The sequence below is a fragment of the Carettochelys insculpta genome, chromosome 25 (genome assembly GCF_033958435.1).
Source record: "Carettochelys insculpta isolate YL-2023 chromosome 25, ASM3395843v1, whole genome shotgun sequence".
Classification (NCBI taxonomy): domain Eukaryota; kingdom Metazoa; phylum Chordata; order Testudines; family Carettochelyidae; genus Carettochelys; species Carettochelys insculpta.
In genome coordinates, this window is record NC_134161.1 from 8340728 (window position 1) to 8357476 (window position 16749).

Below are 16749 nucleotides of genomic sequence, written 5' to 3' on the forward strand. Positions count from 1 at the left end.
GCCTTCCTCATCCCTGTAGATGTGTGAAATGAACAGGGCCCAGCTCAGGCTCTCTTAGCCTTGCTGGTTGTGCAGGGTTACTAGAAGCAAAAGGCAGCAAACCCATTCTGGATTCCTGAGCCTCATGCAATCCCCTTGACACAAGTGCAGCTCCAGGCAGGTGCACCCTACACCTTCACTGAGAGGCTGTGAAAGTCAGAGCTTCATTTTTGTGTCTCAGGCCAGCTGAACTGGCTCTGAATTCTCACAAGGAGCCAATCCTGAATCATGGAAATGTAGACCTTGAACCCAATTCACAGAATCATCGAGTTGAGCTCCTGCTTCTCGGAGGCAGAACCCAGTAACCCTACAGCACTCCTGACAAGTGTTCATCGAACCCGTTCTTAAAATGATGGGACTTCATGATCTCCCTAGGAAACCTGTTTCAGTCCTTCACTCTCCTTCTTTGCAAAATTTCCCACCCACAATATCTAACCTCGATCTTCCTTGCTGTTAATTTTGTCTTCTACGTTTAATCCTACTTCCGGTGGACATGGAGAACAATTGATCACCTTGTGGTACTTGAAGACTGTTATTAGATTCCCCAATCGGGCTCCTTGTCTCAAGACTAAACAGCCCAGCTCTCCGAATCTTTTCTCTTCGGTCAGGTTCTCTGCCGCTTTGATTCTCTTTGTTGCTCCTCTCTGGATTCTCTCCAATTTGTCCATCTTTGTCTGAAGGTGTGACACCCAAGAGAAGACATGGTGCTTCATCACAGGCCTTTCCAGGCCTTGCTGAGCGTGACAATGATGAATCATGGACATCAATTAGAAGCTGAACATGGGCTTTGCTGCAGGCACAATTGAACACAGTGGGAGTAACTGATTGGGTAGAAAGCTGCTATTTTTAGCTAAACCTTTTTAAGGTAGAGCTACACCTGACGAACCTGCCCTAGCATTACGGATGTCTGATCAGAGGGGTAGCTGTGTTCGTCTGTATCTTCGAGAACAACAAAAAGTCCTGTGGCACCTTTTCGACTAACAGATATTTTGGAGAATGAGCTTTTGTGGGCAAAGAAAGCGATCTTTGTCCATGAAAGCTTATGCTCCAAAAGATCTGTTAGTCTAAAAGGTGCCACAGGACTTCTTGTTGTTCTCCTTGATGTTCTTTACACTGACTTCAATAGGCTTTGGATCAGGCCCTCAGCTACCTTCACTGGGAGGGTTAATATCACCTTCATGGCTCTGGCTGCATTTAGTGGAAAATCACATCATGAGAGGAAGATTTTTTTTTTTTTTTACTCCATCATGTTCCGCGTTCCTACAGGCACTGCAGGCTATATATTTTATGCCTTTTAAGTTTCAGTCCTTGCAGAACTGGAAATTGAGTTGGCAAAGGCCAGGAAATAAACTGGCTGAAGTAAAAAATATAACTGTGCGTGTGTGGGGGTGGGGGGTGTGTGTGTGTCAGTTTGTGTAAGAAAACTATTTCTTTCCTACTCTGGTGTGGGTCTGCAGATTTATTGGGCCCACTTTACCCTTGATCTAATGCCATTGAAGTCAGTGGCTCATCCTTCTCCATCACATCGAACACAAGTTGCTCATAGAATCCAAGGGCTGGAAGGATTAACCCCAGCTAAATCATCCCAGCCAGGACTTTGTCAGGCCTGGAGTTAAAAACCTCTAGGGATGAAGATTCCACCACCTCTCTAGGTAACGCATTCCAATGCTTCACCAACCTCCTAGTGAAGTAGATTTTCCTAATCGTCAACTTCTGTGCTCTTCCACGCATATCCCCACCCTCTTTGTCATCTTTCATTGGCTATCAAAATGTCAACTCCTGCTATCAATTGGCCAGTGGTGCTCACCTCCATCAGCCACTGCCATGCTGTCTCTCATGCTCCCCATCCCACCTGGGAGGTGGTCCCCATTAACATTTGCATTATCCTCCTCCAAACTCCGCATTGTTTTGATGCCTACAAAACTCATGACAGTGGAAAGGCCATGTGTATGCTGATGCCATGCCTATCACGATGACCAATACTGTCTCATTGTTTTCTTGTACTTTCCTATTGGTTGTTCCGTAGCCATCCGTTCCCTCTTGCCTTCTAGTTAGAATGTAAACTCTTTGGGGATGGAGCCCATCTTTGAGTTTTCTCCTTGTACAGCACTTTATCATAGTGGCGTCCTGGTCTGTCACTGGGCCTCCTGGATGCTATCATCACAAAAACAATAATAACCATAATGAAAAACCAGAATGAATTTGGCCCTTGGGCTTCTTTTCAAAATGAGGATTCGCTTTAAGCAAAAGGTAAAATGGTGTGAATTGGCCATAAGAAGCCTATACAGAACCAGTATCACTTTGACATGGTCCATTTTACAATCAGCTGGACCCTCTGCTAGCATAAATTGGCATGGATTTCAGCAGAGCTCTGTCAACTCAGATTGGCTGAGGCTGGGGTTCTGGCTGACTCAGGATGTTTTCGTCTGTCATCTGGACCTAACATTACGTGATAATACGGTTCCCTTCTCGAGCCATGCAAAGATCTCAAACCCCCTTTGATTAATTAGACTCTCAATATTCCAGTCAAATAAACAAGGGAACATACATGGTCAATTTCACCCATCATTGAAAGTCAGCCATCTCATGGGAGGAAAGCATGACTGACTGGTAAAAAGAATTTGGTGACAAAAGAAGAATGGTTTAGGATGGGAAGTGAAGGATACCACATCCATTTCGGAAGCACAGCAGGAATTTAGCTGGGTAAGTTTTTGAATTGTTTCAGGTGGATTTCCAAGGGTGCAGAAGCAGCCCATGGGCTGTATGAAAAATGCACTGGGCCTCTATGATCAAGAACTCATTTTTATGTCTGCTTCAGAAAATGACAAAGCACCTCCTGTTAGCGTGGTGGGGCTGGCTTGTTGATGCATGAGTTAATCTGAAATACATATAACTACAAATTGGAGAGTCGTTTAAAAATAAGGCTACTGTTGTCATTTAAAATTTTTGCAGATAGGTCTTGGATTCCTGCAGCTTGGGAAAGCAAGATGTTCTTGGGTACAATACACTGTTGACTGTTGTAGGAGCCATTGTTAATATTATTACAGCATCTGAATGGGGAAAGTAACCCAGTAAGATAACACTGTGATGAATAAAACTGAGATAGAATAATGCCAAGATAACAGGTTTTAGCAATTCAAGCCCAGTTGATTGCATTCTTAGTGTTTGTTCCCATGCTGCCATCTATTGGTGTTAAAATAGATCACAGATTTAATCTGCCTCCCAAGGTGTCCTAGACAGAATTATGCTCTGGATGCAGTTAAGGGGGGTTTGAATCAGCTATTGAGTGGCATCCCATACCATGCTTAGCTTTTGCTGTTTCATGATGAATCTTCACTACTGCATTTCAAATGGGATTGACATAGAAGAAGGCAGCCAAGAAAAAAGATGCAAAGGAGGCAGAAGTAACAATCTTGCGTTGTGAACATGCCTGTCTCTGTTTAAAACAGGTGAACACCTTTCAGGCTCTCCTGATTTCAGATGGGGTGTCCACTTTTGCCATGTTTAATTATGAAGAAATCACCTGGACCACTGGAACAGCAAGTGGGGGAGATCCTTTAACGGGACTTGGTGGAGTGGTGGCTCAGGTAAGGCTTTGAGTGTGCATCTTTGTGATCACCTTTGTTTCTGGTCAGTGGAGAAGTAGGGACCAAGTAAAGATGTGACATGCCTCAGCACAGTGTGGCTTTGTCCTCCTCTAGCAACTAGACCAGGTCACTTTGCTTAAACTGTCAAGGTTCAGTCCTTTAGATCCAGAGGTCTCAGGTTCACTCCCCAGCGATGATCCACCTGGAATTTTTGACCAAGGGAACTGGCCAGTGAACAGAGAAGACCAGGCTGGTCATGTGGTTTTGCTTTTCTGTCTCCTTCCCACACTAAGAGGAGAAAGGAAGATCAGAGGGAAACAATGTGCATTATTCTTTTTGATAAAAGTTGAACACCTAACATTGTAAAGGTAGCTAAAATAAATGAAATTTACAGCGGTCTGAAAAGTTCCATTTTTTTAATTACTCTTCTACTACCCCCGTATCCATCCAACCATCTCCCCCCAGACACTCATTACCTTTTCCTCTTCTCTCCTTTCTTCCAAAAATTGTTTGGCTTTTCACTGGAAATCAAAAAGAAAAAGAAAATTTTGTTTGGGTTCTGCAAATTGGAACCTCCTGAAAACAACAGGCTTTTACTGGAAAGGTTTATTTTTGAAAAACAAAACAAAAAATACTTTTCAGTTTGTTTGTCAAAACAAGCAGACAGATAAAACAACCACAAGCAGATTTTCTTTTGATCAAATTGCCTTTCTGGAAGTTAAAATAATAATAAGTAATAATTGAGTGTAAGTTAAAGATTCAATTAGTTCCAATTAAATAGTTTCCCAGTGGGACTTTTCTATGTACATAGTGGCAGTAGCTGCCATCTGGATCTTACCTAATCACAAATGAGTGGGGAGGTGAACTCAAGGCAATTACCTGCAAACTTTGCAGCCAAATCAGGATTATTAACATCAATGACGGCAAGAAATATGAAGCAGAACAGACTTATGGAAAGACTGATCACTGTGTTTCCAGGTGAATTTTGTTCTTTCTGTGTTTCAGGCAGGATTCAATGGGGGAAATAGCACCAATTATTTTAGCATTCCTGGTTCCAGAACCCCAGAGATAATCAATATTGAAGATACAACTAATGTAAATGTCCCTGGACGCTGGGTATTCAAAATAGATGGGAGAGAAATTGACCCAGCCAATGGCTGTAGCGTGAGAGGTAAAACTGACTCTTTCATGTCTTTGAAGTTTACCGTGTAACACATGATGATCCAGTTTGAAAATGAAGGACAGAATGTGCTCCTTTGCGATTGTGTTGCCCATATTCTTCGCAATGCCCATAAAGATAAATTGCAAACAATCTGGGACAGAGGCTGCCTCTTTGAAAAGCAGAATGGCCTACTGTGGGACTGGGAGTCAGAAGACTTAACTTCTAGTTCTCAATCCCTGTAAGACCTTGCGCAAGTCACTACATTTTCTAATGGTGGTCGCCTAATGCTAGGGAAGAAACCTTGGCGCTGTTATGGTCCATGGAAGTTTTGCCAGTAGAGCCACCACTCGGATAGCAAACCCTTTGTGGCATATTGCAGTGGTGCAACTTAGTCTGGTTTCAAGCAGGGCTAGTTCAAAAAGCAGTTTTCTCCGTCTCCACTAGAGGTTTGCCCTCCAGCAGTTATACCAGTAGCTGTATTGAGCACCAGTGACGTATAATTTGGACAATTTGCTAGCCTGGAGAAGGCCTAACTTCTCAGCATTTTAAAATAGGTGAATGGGCCCGTAAAGAGCTCCCTTTTGTCTCATGCGTGGCTGTGTAACTCATTAATGGCAATGGGAAGCTATAATTTTTGCTGGCCTTGTTCCTGTCCTGTGATTTTAGTACCTGACTGTAACGGAGAGCCTACATTTTCCCCATCCCAATCTTAGAAACCTGTGAAACTAGGGATTTAAATTCTCAGTAAGGATTATGATCCCTGTACCTTTGGCATTGCAGATAAGCTAGAGTAACAAGAGCAAAAGAGATTTTTCTGGCTGGCATGATGGAAATGTCATCAGTGTGAAAAGGCAATAGTCTGATTTCCTTTCCTTTACTTCTGAGTTCTGGATTGCCACTTTTATGCGTAGGATAAATTCAATGGCCCCGCGAAAACTGCTGCGTATGTCAGTGTGCCACAAACCGTGCATAGGTATAGAGGGATAGAAGCAATCAATGTGATACTGAGGAACTTGGCTACAGGGAGATTATTACATTATCGTTTTGCAAATAAAACTGTCTCGGGTGTCTCTTTGGCTCCTGAAATCTTTCTAACAAGAGAGAATTTTCACACGCGGCTGAAAGCCTGAAATGTCAAGCACGAAAATGCATACCGGTCTGTGATCTGCAGTTTGTTCATATACAGCCTTCAACGAGTGCTATCATAGCTCTACAAGGCCTGCATAGCCCATAAAAAAGTTCAAAGGCAGGTGTATAGCAGGGATGGACAACAGAGGATGAATCACTTAATGATTCCTTGTTCCGTTCATTCCCTCCGGGGCACCTGGTATCAGCCACTATCAGAAGACAGAATACTGGGCTAGATGGAGGACCTTTGGTCTCACCCCACTATGGCCGTTCCTCTATTCTAAACTTGACCCACCAATGCTCAGAATGAAGGCTGAAATTTTCAAAGGGACTCAGATACCCTGTTCCATTTTCAGGTTAATGAAAGTAGTGTATCTAAATCCCTTAGATGAATATGGAAATCACTGCCGACAGTTCAGTGCTATTTGTACAAGGAGAAGCTCAGATTTTTGGTGGAAGGAAGTGGATCTGAGCAGGTTTGATTTGCCTAATTTGGAACCCACTTTAGTGTTACTGGCTGGGAAGGTTGGCTCTAAAGCGCACATTATTGGGGCGTCGTTATGATTAGAAGAGATTTTCTGGGAAAGAAGTGGGAGGTGGGGAGAAGAACAGAAAGAGTGAGAGAGGGGAAAACCAGGGAGAGAAGAGCAGAGAGCAGGCGGAGAGAAAAATAAACACAGCGAGTGCGTGAAGAGACAGCAGATTCTAAAGGGTCAGGGAAGGACACTCGCCTTTTCCAGTTGAAATGCTTAGATCTTCCTCCTTTCTGTCATGCCTGCATTCAGTTAGAAAAATAAGAAATATACTTCACAACAAAGTGGAGTTATGCTGCTGTTTTGTTCTTTGATTAATAATTGCGAATCCGTATAACCCAAGGCCAACTGTGCTATGGAATTACCTACTAGTATGCCTTTGGTTTTATAGTTAGTACATGTAGCTTTTAGAATCCAGGTTCTTTGAAGATGTGGTGTTTGTTCCATAATTACTCTGTCCCGTTTCAGTTGCATGAGATTAGTAGCTGTAGCTATCAAAAGATAAATGAAAGTGTAATTACACAGCCACTGTTATAAAGGGTAACCAAAAGAGGTTGATTTAGTATTTACAATGTATTAAGTACAAATGACTTCAAAATTCCAGAGAGAAAAGAGTCATGAACCCAAATTAGTTATGTGCACCTCCCTCCTCCCAACTGCCCTGGAAATTGTTTGAGCAGTTCTCAAAGCTAGAACATTTGCCTGATTTTTCCCCATGATTACCAGAGATCGTGATTCACCCAAAGCACACAAACAGATGCTTAATGTTAAGCATATGAGCAGTGCCATTGACTTCACTGGGACTTCTCACCTGCCTAAAGTGAAGCTCATGCCTCCACTACTTTGCTGAATTGGGCAGTGAAGTGTGACAATGCTAGAGGCCTGAATGGTATGGCAAGCGCCCTGTCGCAGGGGTTGCCCTGGTGGAAAGGTGCCGAGCTGGCAGTCCTGCTTTCAAGATCACTAAATTTTTCCAAGCATTGAACCCGGATCAGAGAGAACAAATGATTGGAAATGTTGATTGTTCTTCTCAGTCATGTCACGGGTTCTGTGTTCTGACAAGTAACACAATGTGGGATTCTTTTAGGACAGTTTCTCCATCCAGGGGAGATATTCTGGGACCACGCCAACTGCTCCACCAAGTGTCGTTGCCTGGACTTTAACAATGAGATCTTCTGCCAGGAGATGCCTTGCAGCCCCTATGAAGCGTGTGAGCCAAAGGACAAGTTCTACCAGTGCGTGCCGGTGGAGAGCAGCACCTGCGTGGTGTTCGGAGATCCGCACTACCACACCTTCGATGGCTTCCTCTTTCACTTCCAGGGTTCCTGCGCCTACCTCCTCACCAGGCAGTGCTGGCCAGAGTCTAACCTGCCCTTCTTCAGTGTGGAGGCCAAGAATGAGAACCGAGGTGGCTCCTCTGTTTCCTGGTTGAAGGACATCTCGGTGGAGGTTTATTCTCACAAGATTGTGATCCCCAAAGGGAGCTTTGGGAAAGTGAAGGTAAGAGCCCCAGCAAACAAAGGAAAACTTCTTGGGTCAGATCCTCAGCTGATGTAAAGCAGCGTAGCTCTATTGAAGTCAGAGGGTCTGGGAGGATTTCCACCAACTGAGGATCTAGACCAGTGTGTTTGTCTGGAATCAAGGCCTCAGAGGACTCCACAGAAGGGGTTGGGGGTAAGTTTAGGTAGCCCTGAAAACAAGAGAGATTCAAGCCAGACCCTTAAAATCTAAGCCCCTCTCCACATTTTTAACTGGGTTGGGTTGGAACTGCCAGATCATATTACACCATCTTGCTCAGATGCCAAAATAGGAAGTGGTGCGTTTGCAAAGACCCAGTTCAATCGCTGCAGGGGACACTTGCAGACCCCACCCACCCCCGTGCTCCTCTCAGCGCGGTAGTCCTGCCATTTTGCATGCTTTTACACCCTTTTGCTTTGCTCCTGCAGGTGGATGACTTGGTGATGTCCTTACCCCTCTCCTTGGAACTGGGGGCGATAAAAGTCTACCAGAGTGGTTTGTCAACAGCAGTGGAGACTGATTTTGGTGTCTTGGTGACCTATGATGGGCAACACTATGCTTCTATCTCCGTGCCGGGCACTTACATCAACACCACTTGTGGCCTGTGCGGGAACTATAACAAGGACCCTCAGGACGACACCCTTCGCTCGGATGGGAGGCCGGCGGTGTCAGTGCTGGACCTGGGGGAGAGCTGGCGAGTGTACCACCCTGAGTGGAAATGCTCCCCAGGCTGCTTAGACAACTGCAGCTTCTGCGATGCTGCGATGGAGTCGCTTTACTTCATGCCTGAGTACTGCGGCTTCATCAACAAGACCGGCGGCCCCTTGTGGGAATGCGGTGCCATTGTGGACCCCACGGCCTTTGTCCACAGCTGCGTCTATGACATGTGTAGCTCCCGGAACAACAGCACCAGCCTCTGCCAGGCGATCCAGGCTTACGCCTTGGTGTGCCAAGCCCTTGGGATTCCGGTGGGAGACTGGCGAGCCCAGACAGGGTGTGGTAAGTCTGCCCATCCTCCATCTGAAAGGCAACTCTGAGGAGGTGGGTGGGGGTTTCCGTGTGAGGGCAGAAAGCGGGGCTGACAGCAGACTCCAGTTGAAGTAAACACCGTGCCTGAAGTGAGCCAGGAGAGGAGCTGGCAGGGACTTGACTGAGGCATCTAGGGTTACAGTGAGAGCCAAGCAGACACTTCTTTCAGCCCTGAAATGCAACAGGAGGAGGACAAGGGGACACATGAAGGAACTAAAGGGCAGTTAGAGTGTTGAACAAATAGACGGAAATTTGAGCGCTCTCTGGAACTCAAGGCTGGTGTGTTGTGCGTTGTGGCTGGACTCAAGACAGGGCTGACTGATTGAACCACCATTGCCACCTGCTGAGGTGCTAAACCCAGGGCTCCCAACTGGCTTTCTCCCTTGCCCTACTTTTGTGTGGCAGCAACTTGGCTGATTATTCCTCATTTCCACCAAGGGGACTGGCATGAGAATGGAGCCCTGCGTCTAGTACTGCAGGGAGTAAGATGACCCTTTCTGCGAGGTGTCAGGAAAGGGCTTTTACTCCTGTCTGACTCTCGGGGGCGGGGTGGGGGGATATCACCTCAACACAAGAGGGCAAATTAGAGACAATGGGGGGCGTAAGAGGGGGACACTCACCTCTCTCCCTTTGAACCATCAGCTATTGCCAGAGGCGGGGTACTAAGCCCAACACACCCAGTGTATGCTGGGGACACCCGTATCCTAGTTCAGAGGGGGAACGGTTGCCTTTTTCCAGGCTACCATCTGCAACAAGTGTAACTGTTTAAAGCCAGAGGCTTACTGACCCTTGCTGGCCAATGAATGTTGCAGTGTCAAGCGCACAGCAGTAAGGGAATAGTAATATTTATGAACTAGCAGAGGTGCCTGGAGTTGTTTGGGTCTTTAACTGAAGGAATTTTTTCTTAAATTAAAGAGAAAAGGTACAGGTTTATTTAAATAGTGGCCTCCAGCTTTATTTAATTAGCAGGGCTCAGGGAAGGGAGTCGGGAGTGGACGAGGCAGAGCAGGGAATCGAGGGTGCAGAAGTCATGGCATGGGTGGGAGGCTCAGGGCAGTGGGTGAGGAGCTGGAGCTTGGTTACAACGGGGTGTAGGGCAGGGGGTTAGGTTTGGGGGGGGGCTGTGGCCAGGGGATGGGGTACAAGTGAGGGCAGAGGCTGGGAGGGTTTGGGGTATTGAAGTCAGGGCAGGAAGGGTCCAGGATTGAAGGCAGTGGGTGGGGGCAGATGATGGGGTTCAGGGCTGGGAATGTGATGAGGCTTGTGGCAGGGGTAAGGGAGGGGAGCAAAGTACTCAGGACATGGGTCTGGGAGGTATGTAGGGGGGTGCTTAGTGGGGACTCCTGCAGTGGCCTCAGGGAGGAAGGGTGGGGCCACACCTCCCAGCCCCTCTGCCTGTCCCTGGGGGGAGGAGAGGTTAGGCGAGGTTGCGTCCCTGCTCTCCCACCCCCGCCCATCCCCAGGGCAGGTGAGAGGCCGGTCGGGCTGCAGCTCCCAGACCCTTGGCAGTTTGGGTTGTGCTTTCAACCCTCCACCGCTCACTTTCCCTGGGAGTGGGGACCAGGTTTGGGCCACAGCTCTCAGCACCCCTTCTAGCTCTGGGGCATCAAGCTCTGGCTCACAGCCATGCCCCAGCTCTGAGGGTGGGGTGCAGGAAGGCCGTGAGGGCCGGAGCTGGTCCACGGCACTGGGCCCAATCCCAGGGAAGGGCCACCCTGGCCCCTGCTGTAGAAGGGGATGTGGGAGCAGAGGCTGGGCCACAGCTCCCAGCTCCTCATCCTGTACAGGGAAGGAGGGCAGCTTGGGCTGCAGCCGCTGTCCCCCCCACCTGTCCTACGGGAGGTTGGGGGCTGGTTTGGGTGGCATTTTGCAGTCCCCCTCCTGTCCCAGGGTGAACATCAAGCCATGACTCCTGGCCTGGCCCCTGCTCTGGAGAGGGGCCAGGGTCTGAGGGAGCTGTGGCTGGGCCGTGGCACTGGGCCCAGCCCTGGGGTGATCAGAGAGACCAGCTACTAACCCTGCTGGGGCTGGACAGTGGTGCTGGGCCTGGTCCCCAGCCCCAGCTTGGGGGGCGCATGGGAACTGTGACTAGGTCAGGCCCTGGTCACATCTCCTGGTAGGGGGGTGGGCAGGAAAAACAGGGATGGGGGGGCCAGGCTGTGGTGATGGGACTGTCCTCAACTCCAGCTCCAGGAGAGAGTAGGTGAGGGGGCCGGGCTCGCCTGCGGTGCTGGGGTGAATTGGGGGAGGTGCCATGGGGGTTGGGGCAGGGCCACAGCACTGGGCCCAGTCCCAGGAGAGAGGGGTGGCACCCAGCCCTAGCCGCTGCCCCAGCTCCTGGGACGCAGGGGGCTGGGGCTGGGGCTGGTCCATGGCCTGAGCTCCAGCGGGATGCAGGGAGGCCGTGGCCATTGCTCTCTCCCTCGTGTGGCTCCACTCACCAGCCTAGGTTGCGCCTCATGGGGCTACACAGAAATCAGGGTTAGGTGACAGCAGGAATTTAAGGACAGATCCTCACTTGGTGTAAAATGGCCCCTCGGTTTCAGTGCAGTTCTGCTGATTGACACCAGCAGAGGATCGGCCCCGTCACTGAAAACAGTTCAGCCCTGTAACAGTGTCTCCTCCACCTTTCCTCTCCTAGCAACAGCTGTCCAGTGTCCAGAGTTCAGCCACTACTCGGTTTGCACCAGCAGCTGCCCAGCTACTTGTTCGGATCTCACCGCTCCGCTGGCCTGCAGCTCCCCTTGCACTGAGGGCTGTGAATGCAATGAAGGCCACGTCCTCAGCACAGACCGGTGTGTCCCCATCCACAAGTGTGGCTGCGATGTGGATGGCTGGTACTATGCCATCGGAGAATCCTTCTGGGCCACCGCGGACTGCACGGTGCGGTGCCGCTGTGAGGACGGTGCCGAGATCAGCTGCTCGAACGCCACCTGCCGGGAAGGAGAGGTGTGCACGGTGGAGAACGGCTATCGGGGCTGTTACCCCAAGCGAGAGAGCTTGTGCTTAGTGAGCCAGAACCAGGTGCTGCAGTCCTTTGATGGGGTGGCTTTCACGTTCCCCCTGGAGCATTCCTACACCCTGCTCAAAACCTGCTCGGACAGGCCGCACTTCCTGGAGGTGGACATTAGCAAAAAGAAACCTGAGTCCGGGCCCAACTGGCTACGACCCCTGAGGATCCAGGTCGCTGGCCAGGAGGTTAAGATTGGAGGTGCCAGCACATCTGAAATCAAGGTAAGAATCCCCTCCGAGGGCAGTCTTCATGCCACTGCCGGGGTAGCCATGGGTGCTGTGGTGCCCCCATCCCCTGGAGGTCTGGTAGCATGTCAGATGTCTTGTGTGCTCGGAGGCAAGCTCCGTGGGCTTTCCAGGTCCTTTAGGCTGTGGCTTTTGGATAACTGCCCAAACAAATGACAACAGTCTGAGAAAAGACAAAGGGCTGCTTTGCTGGGGCGTTAGAGATCAATGTTGCCATCGTGCTAGGCAGGAAGACTCGAAGATACAACTGCTGAACCCACTGTTCCTCCATCTGAGAGAGAGTATTTGTCCCCATTTTACAGAGGGGTAAACTGAGGCAGAGTGGCACAGCTGGGATTAGATTCCAGTCCAGTCCCACAAGATAATTCTGTGAATGTCAACAAAATGTGTTGGTGGACATTTAGGTTAGGATTTTCACAGCACCTGCCCAACATCCCATCCTTAACCTCTGTTATCCCAAAGACCCTGAGAGTTTTATTTGTGCTGCTGTAAAACTCCACAGCTGGTCTGTGTCAGCTCCCTCAGGCTGCAGAGCTATAAAATTGCTGGTAGATGTTTGGGCTCAAGCTCTGGAACCCCATGACTTGGGAGGGTTGTCCAGCCCAACCTAGAACATCCCCAGTCAGCTGACACACGCAACTGTCAGCATCTTATTTGCACCTGATTGTTTTGTCCATCTAAATGAGAGAGGTGAAGGAGGGTGGGCTTGGAGGCAAGGCAAAGAAAATAGATGTCCTGAAATGAGAGAGAACATGGAAGATGAAGGATTTAACTTGTAGCAGGACCAGGTGCTGTTTGGAAAGCTGGTGCTGGGAGAACCTGGCCCATGGGCACTCTGAACAGATGCCAAGACAAAAGGGAGTAGGTCGAAATTAATCGACAATACTCGTGCGGGAAATCTGGGTTTTATTAAAATGCTGCTGCCTGCAGAGCCTGGGGTTTCAGTGTAGGTCATACTCAACAAAGCAGCTGTGGAAAACAAGGAGGCTACTTACTGATGTTCAGTTTTGCGCTCTGTGAGGCTTTGCTTGCTTTATTATAGCTTTTGCTCTTCTTTGCCCTGCTGAGTCAGAAGGGCCGCGGGAGACAGGCGAGGATGCTCTTCTGACTCATGCATCGTTAACTAAAGTCACAGCTGCAAATCTCAGCTAAGCTCTGCTTGCTGAATGTTAGTTCGTGCCAAAGGATGATGCAAGATGCCACAAGAGCTCAACTTGGTGGGTCAAGTCCCTCGCTGGCAGTTAGGTAAATCACTGTTTGACTTCTAGCACGAGTAACTTTGAGCAGGATGTATGGACTGAAAAAAGTCCCAAATCCACAACATTGTAACTTACAGATAGTCCCTGCAGCCTTCTAAGTCAGATCTGCTTACAAATGGATGGGCCCTCAGCACATGGGCTATCAAGATGACAAGAATCCTTATTTAGTCAGACCCAAAGTAGTTGGTTTTACCAGCCACCAATGCCTGTGCAGAAAGGATGCTATAGTCATACATGAAGCTGTGTGATACTCTTCTGTGTAAAGCAGTTGCACAGCTTTACTACTGCTTCAAGACACATTAGGGAGTGTGCAAGTGCACCACTGCCCTTTCCTGGCAGCAATCAGGATGACTCAGCTGTGTGTCATAAGCTCCATACTGCTGATGGAGATTCTCCTCTAGCTTAAGTGTAAGAGACCTGTGTTCTTTCTTGAAGGGCAATTTTGGTTCTAGCTCAGATTATTTGTCTATTGAGGCAGCACCTACATCCCAGTCATGCACCAGGACACCACTATGCTTGGCACTGCACAAACAGGTGGTGCTATGAAGTTCAAGTTGAGCTTTGTGTGCAGTGTAGTGACTCCTGAGTGGTTTCTGGGTGACCAGGGCCTTGTTATAAAATAGACACAAGTCACATTTAACCTGATCAGCTAATTTCCTAGCTACCGGTTTCTTCCGCTAACTCTTTCTTTCGGATTTCATAAAGGCAATATAACATAGATAAGTGGTTCCCAACTTTTTCACTAGTCCAGACCCCCAGTCGCCTCCCTCAAATCGTTCGCAGATCCCCAATCACCTCCCCCAAACTGTTCACAGACCTCCATCAAAGCCAATTCTAGCCACTAGCTACACTTCATTAAATGAAAACGGAAACCACAGCATAGATTTTTGGACAACGATTAATAACATTATTGGAAGATATTTAATTCAAAAATCATAATTGATGGCAACTTTGCAATTTGTTGAAAACTTATTTTCTGTGATCATTTGTATTTATCTTTTATTTTTTCATGGACCTTCCCCGCCCGCCAATATTTTCATGGACCACAGGTGGGGAGCCACTGGTGTCGATCAGTGGTTCTCCTACTGTGGCATTCCCACTGGTGGCACAAAGCAGTTTTCAGGCCACACACAGGACAGCATCAGAATGAGAATCCATAATACCTTAGCATCAGTTGAAATGTTCATTGTCCACCCTGCCTTTGCTGCAGGTGATGCGATCTTTCTGGCTCAGGGCAGTAGCAATGCTGTTGGGGTAGGACAGAACCCTCTCTGCCTTCAGCAGTGAGCCTTTCAAACCCCCCATGCTCTTCCATTTGCAGGTGAATGGCTATGAAGTGGAGCTGCCATTTTTCCTCCCCTCTGGCCAACTGGAAATTTACCGTAGCAAAAACAGCACGGTCATTGAGTCCGAGGGGCTTGTGAGCATCCAGTACTCCAACCTGGGTCTGCTGCAAATACGCCTCTCGACCATCTACTTCAACTGCACCGGGGGGCTGTGCGGCTTCTACAACGGGAACAGGAGCGACGAGTTCTGCTTCCCCAATGGCAAGTGCACGGAGAACCTGGCAGTGTTCCTGCAGAGCTGGACCACCTTTGACGAGATCTGCAACGGGGAGTGCGGAGACCTGCTCAAGGCCTGCAACAATGACTCGGAGCTGCTCAAATTCTACAGGAGCCGCTCCAAGTGCGGCCTCATCAACGACCCCACCAACAGTTCCTTCCTGGACTGCCACGGGGTGGTCAATGCATCGGCCTACTACCGAACGTGCCTCTTCCGCTTGTGCCAGAGCGGGGGAAACCAGTCCGAGCTCTGCGACTCGGTGGCCCGTTACGCCAGCGCCTGTAAGAACGCAGAGGTGGAGGTCGGCCAGTGGAGGAGCTTCAACTTTTGCCGTGAGTTGGGAAACAGCTTTGATTGACTCTGAGCTCGGCGTGGGAAGGGGATTTAAGAGCGGATTTTTGCAAATTTCAGCTTGTTCTTTGTCATTGGACAAATCTGTTCATTTTTCACTCCTCCCTTTCCATCCTTTTCCCCCGCCCTTTTTTTTTGGGTCAGGCCTGTGCTTTCTAGATGGTCAGACTAGGTAATCATCAGAATTTCTTCTGGTCTTAAAATCAGTGAATCCGTTCAACATTTTTGGAAGGGAATGACTTTTTTTTTTTTAACCAAATCAAACACTTAAGGAAAATTATGAGGTTTTTTCCGGTCAGGGACCATCTTTGCTTTTATGTTTATACAGCGGCTAGAACTATGGGGTCCTGGTGTAAGACTTAGTAGTAGTAATCATCGTCATCATGATAGATGTGGCTATTATTTTCCTCTGTTTAGGTTTTGATAAGGTTGCTCATCACCGTGGTCTCTGGGTACATAGATCCACAAGCTAAAAACCTGGCCTCACTAAATTCATTGGAAGTTCAATGGAGGCAGGACGTCACCTCTAAATTTTAAGTTCAAAAGGGATCATTATGATCATTTTATTTGATATTCTGCTCAGCACAGGCTAGAAAATTTCACTGAGTAATTCCTGCATCTTGCCCGGCAGGAGTTCACTGAACAGAATGTGACGCTTTGCTTGACAAAAATATCTGTAAATGAAGTAATGGGTTTGGTTTTGTTTTGTTTTTTTGCTATTTCACCAGCTTCAATCAATGCATGTGTTTTGTTAGAGTAGCCAATGATGCAAGAAGCAATACTCTGTTCCTTAGTTATATTAAGCCATGAAGTGGGGAGGGGTCAACAAAAACAAAATATTTGAGGAGTTTCTCAACTTGTTTACCAAGTCATCCTTGGGATGAGAACCTGTGTCAGCCCCATTAATATTGTAGTACAGTCTTGTGTTTCCAAAAGAAACACTTGGACTTGTCTGGAAGAACAGGAAGGTAAATGGGCCATTTGTACAAATTAGGACTGTAATCTTGTTTGCTGCAGAGACAAAAAGGTGTTGCTTTTTGCACTCAGGCAATTTTTTAGCAGTTCCTTTCCCTTGCAGAAAGAGGTCTCCCAATTAAGTTATTTCATGATGGCATTTCATGAGAGATCAGGGGTTTTATTACACTCTGAGTGTTCCAGAACTGCAGATGGAGTCTAACAATAGTGGAAGCCATCAGCACAGGGTACTTGAGATAAGTCTTATTTTTTGCTATTGCTGTCAACTTGCTGTTGATGTTACAACATTCATAATTCAGAAGCACATGTAAAAATCCCGCACTGCAGAAATACTTAACAGGCAATGA

At 47.9% G+C, this 16749-nt stretch overlaps 1 protein-coding gene across 1 annotated transcript in view; it reads left to right on the top strand.

Moving 5' to 3' along the window:
• TECTA (tectorin alpha) overlaps positions 1–16749 on the top strand; it is a 60294-nt gene that overhangs the window by 8706 nt on the left and 34839 nt on the right. Inside the window, exons 4-9 of the mRNA XM_074976841.1 lie at positions 3489–3626; positions 4632–4797; positions 7537–7949; positions 8396–8966; positions 11638–12230; positions 14835–15408. Coding sequence (XP_074832942.1) covers positions 3489–3626; positions 4632–4797; positions 7537–7949; positions 8396–8966; positions 11638–12230; positions 14835–15408 — 2455 coding nt within the window. The remainder of the gene's footprint in view (positions 1–3488; positions 3627–4631; positions 4798–7536; positions 7950–8395; positions 8967–11637; positions 12231–14834; positions 15409–16749) is intronic.